Consider the following 9,549-nt stretch of genomic DNA (forward strand, 5'->3'; position numbering starts at 1 on the left):
AAAATTATTAGTACTATTGTTGATTAATAAATTCTTATAAAATTATACTCCATCTGTCCACTTTTAATTGTCATGTTACACTTTTCGAAAGTCAATTTGACTAATTTTTAAAGTTTAATTAGATTACATTAATTTGATATTTTAAACAAAAAATTTAGATATTCAAAAACTATAGGAAAAGTAGTATAAATTTCAATTGTTTGCATATCAATATGATTAAAAAATACATCGTAAAATGCTAGTCAAAGTTATTATTGTTTGATTCTAAAAAAAGAAACTATGACAATTAAAAGTGAACGGAGGTAATATGTATTTGAAAATTTGTTATCATAAATATTTATTTATAAAATAAACATCGAGATATGCAATTTATCAATATGACAACTTACAATATTCTGATATCTAATTAATAAAAAATAGATTATTTCATTTAGGAACTTTAATAAGAATTAAATTTTTATATTTATGAGAAGAGAATAATAACTTAAAGAAACACAATTTTATATACAAACAAACTTTCTAACTTAAAATTAATCTCATTGATTTTCATATGCACAAATAACTTTTGAAGGAGAAGAAGAAGAAGAAGTTAGTGCAATTGTTGAGAAGAAAGCAAAGAGAGAAGCAGAAATGGCGGGTTTGTTGGCATGGGCAGCAGATGTAGTAGGAGGTTCACACAGCAATGATGAAGATGACAACAACCCCAATTTGATCCCTTTAATCTTTACTCCACAACAACAATCATACCTTCTCGATTTGGATCGAAAGGCTACTTCTCTTACTCGTACCATTCAAGATCTACGGCTTAGACTCCCTCCTCCTGACATCTCTGAACGTCTTCCTCATCTTCACGCTCACTCCCTCGCCTCTAATAATGCTCTCGTCCTCCAACTTAATGCTCACTCTGCCACCAAAGAACAGGTTTGTCATTTTCTCTTCTTTTATTTACTTCAATTTTAGCTTTAATCGATTGTTGCTTCTGGGGGTGGATTAAGATTTCAAGTTCTACAATACCCATTACCCTTTTGTGAAATATATGTGGTTATCTTCAGCTAATACAAATTTAGGCGAATTCAAGATTTCAATTTTATATTTATATCATTGACAAGTGAGGCTAGCTTCAGCACCTTCACCCTCAATTGGGGTTCAATTCATGTAAATAGGAATACTATTGATCCTCCTGATCTTAAGGTAAATCATTTTACATCATGGCTCAACTTGAGGTTACTAAGTACATCATCTTAGATAGGAACGTGTGGAGTGTTGTCTTGCTTTTCTAAAGTTTAGGCTTTTTGGTGATGTACTAGCTGTATTATTATACTTCTTCATTGTGATATCTATCATTGTGTGTTGGTAATTGTATTCCGATTATCGCACTATTTTATGGTTCATGGTCTTTTTTATAGGATTTGCACCTTGTTAGTTTCTATGTTTTTTCCACTGTTTTCTACTTCCTTGTACTTCGATTTGCTGCACTTGAGCTGAGGGTCTTTCTGAAACAGCCTCTCTACCTCTACGAAGTAGTGGTAAGGTCTACGTACACTCTACCTTCCACAAACCCCTTGTGGGATTTCACTGAAAATATAATGATTATTTACATGGCATATATTTATGCCCTAGTTAGAAAATACTGGGTTCAGTTGAACTTGTTGGAACTACATTGCATCCTCCTCTGGATAGGCGTGGTTGCACTTGCATCTATTGCTGAAGGAGTGCAACCCCTTCATGGTTCCCTCACATTCCGGTGTCCCTACATTGCACCTTTTCTTTCCTTTGTCATCCAAATAATATGATATAAAATCAATATCAAGATTTGTTTCAGTGATCAGTTTATGATTAATGACAAAAACAAACCCTACTAAATAAGTGTGTACTGGTAAATGAAGGTCCAGCTCATGTATCAAACCCCAAATTTGACCTTTCACTGGATTCAGAGAAAAAGTAATTGGGGAAAAGGATAAAACTTGCGACCAAAGGTTGAGTGAAACTTGAGTGGATTCTTTTCATTTGCGTTTCTCCCTTTTTGGTAAATGGAGGGACTTGTTCTAGCTGCTACAAACTCCCTTTGTTATGTAGAGATTATTGTCAAGTTACCTAATAAAATTGTATTCAAGTGATGCAAAATGCCGACTACCATAAATTGAATTGCTACGTGAAATTTTGTCTGTTTCTCGGATTTCTTGGTGAGTTTGACAGGTTTAGCAATGAAACTGTTAATGTTGATTGTGTTGGGTACATGAGGTCGGCGAAAATAGCTTAATCGTTTAAACTGAAAATTGTTCAGTGGTCTGTGGTGCACTGTGTTTATTCTAGATATTTTTTGTGATAAGGAAAAAATGAGGACCAATACATTTTGGGGGATAAATTATTCTTGATATAAATAGGCGCCATCATTAGACTAATGTCAATATGCATCATTTTGACATTTTGATATGGTATACTAGGAGGTAGAAGGTTTGACATTCTAATTGCTTTATCACAATGAATAACACATTATAGATCATAGATGTCAGAAATATTGGATTTGGTTTATCTTACCAATCAGCTAGTGGTAGACCATAATACCTTGCTTAATGTATCACACAAAACTTTCAAGCGAGAAGAATCCTCTGAAGTTCCTGCATAGGTATCAGAGCTTTTCTTCTCGTTGCTCCTCTGATTTCCTTTATTTGGTGAGCCTGAGGATGTATTAGTACTTAGCAGTGTGAAACTTTTGATTGTTCTCTGGAAATCTATACTGCTTAATTATTTCTCTTTCTATTAATTCTAATGTTATGTACATTATCTATTGATATTTGTGATGAGATTAAGAGATTTTCAGTTCTTTGGCCAAAGTAACATTAAGGAATTTGGAGATGGTATTTTTTACATGCACTCGAATATGCATGCAGAGCTTTGAATTTGAAGTACGATATTTGGTCTAACTTGGTGGCAGGCACAATTAAGAGAAATTACTCTGCAAGAAGAAAATGCCGAGTATGAAAAGGCTATCTCAGATTATGAGAACAGGATTCAGGAGAAGTCAGAGGAAGCTGACCTTCTACGCAGCAAGTTGCAGGTTAGTCATAACCTATGTTGCTCGGACTCTTCAAAAATGATGCCGCACCTGTGTCAGATTCTTCAAAAATGCGCTATTTTTGGAGAATTCGACACGTACCCATCGACATTTTTGAAGAGTCCAAGCAACATAGATCATAACTCGTAACTTTCTCGAGAGGATCCTTTTATGATTTACAAAAGAGAAAGGGCATCGTTTATCTATTGTTTTATCATCTGATTGCATGTCCAACTGTTAGAGGCCAGGAGAACTTCTCTGACAAGTACTCGTAAAAAATAACTGTTAATGTGAATTTCTTCGTAAAACCAGGAACCATATTTCATGCCATGTTAGAATTTTAGCACCCCCTAGGCCCTAGAAAAAACTTCATGCAAAGAGTCTCTGTCTCTCTCTCTCCCCCTCCCTCTTAATTAAGAACTGACTTCCTTTCCCGCTATCTGGTGCAGTCATACACTAATGTTAGCACTGGATTGCCCAGCGCAGATGAGCCCTATGCTTAGTTATGTAACAAATTCTTTTACTAATCGTACTTGTACGGTAAGTTATATTACAACAACAACATACCTAGTGTTATCCCACAAATGGGGTTTGGGGAGGTAGTAGGATGTACCCTGACCATACCCCTACTGTTTCCAGTAATCCCTCGGCACAGGATATGTTATGTTATTACCTGAATTAAATGTCTCAAGTTATTACTGATTATATTTTCACCTTCAGCCTGTCCACTGATTCCTTTATATGCAATCAACTTTGTTTCTGGGATCTTCATTGTTCAACAATTCTGGAACATTATGCAATTTACAGGAAAAGGACTTAATGGAAGAAAACATAAAGTCAGAGTTACAACGAGCACAGGCTGCAGCAGCCAGTGAGTCTGTGAAATCAAATGACTATTTGATTAAAAATAATGGTGAAGATCAAGAAGATGAGGAATTTGCAAATTCTGTGCTGCTGAAGAAATTAGAGGAAAAGAAGAAGGAACTGGTGTGTAGCTTAGCTTATCTCACTTTGCATCATAATAGCCAATGTAAATTACTTTTCGTTCTTTTAATCTGCTTCTGCTGATCGATTTTAATTAGACATCTCTGGAAGGAGCTGTTCATGACCTGGAGAAAAAATGGGCAGAAGTGCAAGATTATGCACTCAAGCAACCTTCCCCAGGTACCTAACTAATAACATATATTAGCTAACATTGTTATGGATAATGTTCATCAACTCCTACTGTGTGGTCAGACCATATGATATATTTTGTTGTCTTAAATTTCTTTCCCTTGCTTATCAAGGAACTAGTTTCTCTCAAGTTTCTTCTTTTCCGTGCCTTAAATGCATCACACTTGATTCTGAATAAATAATGGTGTAAACTGCTTAAAAAATTCAGGGGAATAAAGCTGTTAATTACATATTGACATTTTTTTGTTGTTGTTATATATTGACATTTTATAGCATGACATGCCTAAAGTCTGATCTTGTCATGCTATTTCTTTCAGCTCAGCGAGAGAAAATATTGGACAAGCAGCTTCATAACCTAATAGAGCAACTTGCTGCAAAACAGGTGAATGATTTTGAAAATTATTCAGCATTCAGAGGCTGCAGTGCAGCCATTTGCGCAATGGGTTTTGGAAATTGTACTTTTGACACGAAACACATATATACTCTCTGTCTCAATTTGTTTGTTTGTATTTGCCTTGACACGAAATTTAATAATGTAAATAAAAATTTTTGAATCTTATGGTCTTAAACTAAAGATATGTAGAATGTACCAAAATGTCTTGTAATCTTGTGGCAGAAAGTTGAAATTAAAGAGTTGCCAAAAAAGGAAAGAGACATTCTTTTTGAATCATGCTAAAAAGGAAAGTAAGACAAACAAATTGAAAAATAGAGGGAGTATATGTGTAGAAAAAATTAAATTTTAATAAATATTAAATTCTGAACGCATAATTTCAAAAGTACAATGAGTTTAGTTTCAGAATTGAACCCATTTATTTTAAATCTAGATCCGCTTGTGTAGGCATTGTGTTATGCTATTTTTTTTTTATCGTTTGTGGCTCTCTAATCTTTTGTTTTTTCATCTACTTTAGGCCCAAGCAGAGAACCTTGTTCATGAAGTTCATCTAAAGGAGATGGAATTAGAGAAATTAAATGGTCTTTGGAGGAAGCTCGAAGCAAGCAATGCAGATATGAATGCCACTCGGAATAGGTATCCAAGAAGCAACATTGACAGGGGACGTGTTTCTTCAGATTATATCATTGATCCTCGTCAAAAGCCTGGCAGACTGGAGAATTTGCACAAGCTTATGTTGCTCAGGTCGGCTTTCGTTGTGTACATTTTAGCACTCCATATTTTAGTATTCATTAAGATTTCATTCTAGAGTTGAGCAGAGTAGTGTTTCCTTGGTGGATTTTGTTAATCTTTTAACTGTAAAAATCCCTACATACATCCCAAAAATACTATGATGTAGATTTTTACTTGACGATTAACATGTATATGGTGTAATTCCAGAGTAGAAATGTTTGAACGTTCACAATGTCGTTGTCTTCTAAATTGCAAGCATTGTTCAGTGAATCAATCCATGAACTTTTCCTTCTCACCGCACCCTTGTTTGTCCGAGATACAAAACGAGTGCCACTGGAAAAGAACTGGATTGATTTATTCTATGGTGAAGCATTCTTATTGCACACTCACACAATCTTTGCTGAGAGATAGGAGCATTCGATGGAATTGGTCAACACACTTGCTTCTAGATAGATGTGTGGGATTAGGGGTGTCAAATGGTGGGCGGGTTGAGTTGAAATTGGAGATATTAAAATGGGTTGAAATAGAAATTGGGTTGGGTCTTTACCCGCCCAAGTTTACTTTGGGCTCAAATGGGCTTAAAAACGGGTTGGGTTTTGACCCACCCAATTTGACCCGCTTAATTCAATAATTTTAATATATTGTTATTTAAGTTTTATAACCACAATTTGAATTTCAACTAAAGAAAATTTAAAAAAGAAGTTACAAATGGATAGATAAATCCTAAAAGATATTATAAAATAGATAGTAATTCATACCTTTAATATAGAAACATATATTACATCAATGCAAATAACGAGTTGAAATTGGAGATCAAATTGGGCTCAATTGAGGATTCTCCTAAATGGGTTAGGACTTGAATGGGTTGAGATTGAATCCAATTCAAGTTATCTTTAGCCCAACCCTTAAAATTATGGGTGGGTTGGGCGGGTTGCCTACAATTGGGCTTAATTTTGACACCTCTATGTGGGATCAATGGGTTGTGCTAGCTACTGCCCACCCTTTCTTCCTCGTCTGCTCTGAGAAATTGTGTGAACGGAGAGGGAGTAGAGGAGAAGGAGTTGCACACTTACTTGAGCAGTGTAGAGCTTGGCCACAAAAATAACTTAGATTGGTAAGACACCTACGTATGTTATAGAAAGGAAAGACGGAAGCATCGAATGGTGAAAGTGATTTAATAGTGCAAGTACTAAGACTCTTTTTCACTTCAAATAAAAAGGAAAAACTAATGCACTAAGCGTGCCTCAATCTCAAGCAAGTTGAAATTAATTATACAAATTCTCACTGTAACAGTATTCTTATTAAGCTCATCTCCTTTCAATAAAAGTAATACGTAATAAAGATTACAATTTTTCTATATTTTCGACTGACTTATAAATCTCTGACACGACTTTAAATTTTTTTTTAAAAATGTTTGGTTGAACTTAACTCTTAGCTATACTTACTGTTTCATAAATTGAAGTTTTTCTTCATGGGATCTCCTTCCCTCAAACATCAACATATGAAGCAAGAAATCACTCCAAGAATCAATAGGACCAGGCAAACACCAATGCACACAATCATTATACAAAACAACATTCTCATTTGGCCAATGCCCATATCTACTTGGATGTCCATCTGGTCTCAACAACATGGCTAGTGTTGTGTCCAATAATCTAAACCTTTTCCCCTTTTTCTTCCCTTCCTTTTCTGCTGCCTTAAATTCTTCAACTTGAATTGTATACAACTCCAAGTTTAACCCCTCTAAAGATGTTTCATTGCTTATAAATGGCTTTCTCCTCACACAATTCCCACCCTTATTCCATTCTCCACCTTCAAAATGAGAAGGTGCAAATGTCCTAACAAAAGTTATGCCCTTAAAGTTTTCCAAGTTGTTGATAGTCCTCAAAACTGTCCTGATTGCTTTCTGGTAGCCATAAGTAGATGGGAGGTCTGTAACATTTGGAAGTCCACAATACCTGCAACAACCGGTTAGTTTCGCGTATACTCACTAAACTTTACCAACTATAACAACAAAGTCACGAAACACTATCTTTCGTTACATTAACTAATGTTACGTGAAATTTTAATTTTACCTGCAGCCAACTAATTGGTTGTTCTCATAGTAAACACTGCATCTAGTAAACCAATGGCCACCATTGAAGATGACATAGTCAAATTCTTCAATTTGACTTAACCATTTGTCATCAGCTTCATCAAGATAAAGGTTGAATAGACCAGTTTTTGTTGGACCATCAGCATCTGCTTCTTTCATTTTTACCAAGAATGGTGACCAATATGTTGCAAGGGTAAAGTTGTAATCAACATATTTCCACCTTTTAAAATTTTCATCTGGACTAATAGAGTCATCAATTGGATATACTGCCTACACACAAAAAAGAAAAAAATAATCATGATTAAACATGACATGACATATCTCTAGCTCACTGAGGACATGATACTAGATAAGAGAGTATGGAGGGCGAAAATTATAATAGATGGTTAGTTGATAGTAGAGTATTTTCTTTCCTTCCTCATGAAGGAGCGAAATTCTAGTCTGAAGCATCTATTTGTTTCCTTACCACTATTATTATTTTTATGCTAGCATTATCTTATTCTTCGATTTTATTATGGACAAATTACTTAACTACACTCCTTTACTTACCTTAATATCCATTTATCCCTACTTATTTCAAAATTTTCAAAAATCCCTTATTTACCTATGTATCCCGCATGTATCCCGTGCACAACACTATGTATCCCGCTATGTGGAATGTATCAAACGCTATGTATCCTGTGCACAATGCTATGTATCCCGCATGTATCCCATGCACAACGCTATGTATCCCGCTATGTGGAATGTATCAAACGCTATGTATCCTGTGCACAATGCTATGTATCCCGCATGTATCCCATGCACAACGCTATGTATCCCGCTATGTGGAATGTATCAAACGCTATGTATCCTGTGCACAATGCTATGTATCCCGCATGTATCCCATGCACAACGCTATGTATCCCGCTATGTGGAATGTATCAAACGCTATGTATCCTGTGCACAATGCTATGTATCCCGCATGTATCCCATGCACAACGCTATGTATCCCGCTATGTGGAATGTATCAAACGCTATGTATCCTGTGCACAATGCTATGTATCCCGCATGTATCCCATGCACAACGCTATGTATCCCGCTATGTGGAATGTATCAAACCTAATGTATCCCGTGCACAACGCTATGTATCCCGCAAACATTATTTTTAAGGGATTTTTGGTAAATAAAAAACTAGAAGGGATAAGATGTTATTTAGTACTTATAATATGTGGTTCCTATAATTTATACTTTTATTATTACTGTTATTTCATTTATTTTGACTATCTATGATATTTTACTCATTACTTTTTATTCTCTCTTCTTTCAAATTTAGTCTCGAGCCGAAGATCTATTAAAAAAAAACTTGTTTTCCCCTTAAAATAAACTTATTCTCCTCAGATTCATTTATATGGGAAATAAAATTATATTATTATTATTTATCACTAGAGGTGTATTTTAGGCTAACTTATGCCAATCAAATCAAACAATAATAAAACATAGATTCCAGTATAAATTTTTGTTATATTATCGGTATTTATAAGTTAATTAAAAAATAATTTATTTATTAATTTTGTATTTTATCCCAAAGTCATCATAGTTTTATGTATCTTTTACTACATAAGAAATAATTTATTTAAAAACTCACATTATAAGTGGTTCTGGACGACCCCTTCCTTTTAATTTATAATTGATGAAATAATACAATTTTTTATGAAGACATTATTAATTGTCTACTAAAACGAATATTTTATTTAGACACATGAAGTAGCACATGTGGTGTTTAGCAGCCTGGACAAAAAAAGGAGAAAAAAAAAGTATCGATATTTTATGGGGAATCTTTCATATTCTTTAACTTAATATTTTTAAATTAACAAAATATCTATTTTTAAAAAGGGGAAAAGATAAACATCCATTTTTTTGGACTTTGGTTATCAATTATTTAATCAACAAATCTGTGCAAAGGGACAGTTATCCTCTGAATTTCTTCTTATTATTATTATTATTATTATTGAGGGAATAATAATGTTAGCTAGGAACCCACGCTGTCACTTTGGACTCTTTCAGATTTTGTCAGTGACTCTGATAGCTTCAAATCTAAGATATATATATATATATATATATTTA

The 9,549-nt window shown here is 34.3% G+C and overlaps 2 protein-coding genes across 2 annotated transcripts in view; one reads left to right on the top strand and one right to left on the bottom strand.

Moving 5' to 3' along the window:
- Positions 1–405: 405 nt before the first annotated feature.
- Positions 406–5,583, top strand: LOC102584387 (uncharacterized). Its single transcript, XM_006346799.2, has 6 exons — positions 406–921; positions 2,936–3,058; positions 3,863–4,042; positions 4,138–4,219; positions 4,546–4,610; positions 5,137–5,583. The coding sequence occupies exons 1-6, from the start codon at positions 631–633 to the stop codon at positions 5,425–5,427; spliced, it is 1,032 nt and encodes a 343-aa protein (XP_006346861.1). The 5' UTR covers positions 406–630; the 3' UTR covers positions 5,428–5,583.
- Positions 5,584–6,289: 706 nt separating this feature from the next.
- LOC102584725 (protein trichome birefringence-like 19) overlaps positions 6,290–9,549 on the bottom strand; it is a 6,845-nt gene continuing 3,585 nt past the window's right edge. Inside the window, exons 3-4 of the mRNA XM_006346800.2 lie at positions 7,427–7,716; positions 6,290–7,309 (exon numbers count right to left, since the gene is read on the bottom strand). Coding sequence (XP_006346862.1) covers positions 6,793–7,309; positions 7,427–7,716 — 807 coding nt within the window. The 3' untranslated portion in view covers positions 6,290–6,792. The remainder of the gene's footprint in view (positions 7,310–7,426; positions 7,717–9,549) is intronic.

Source organism: Solanum tuberosum, unplaced genomic scaffold (assembly GCF_000226075.1).
Source record: "Solanum tuberosum cultivar DM 1-3 516 R44 unplaced genomic scaffold, SolTub_3.0 scf00090, whole genome shotgun sequence".
Classification (NCBI taxonomy): domain Eukaryota; kingdom Viridiplantae; phylum Streptophyta; class Magnoliopsida; order Solanales; family Solanaceae; genus Solanum; species Solanum tuberosum.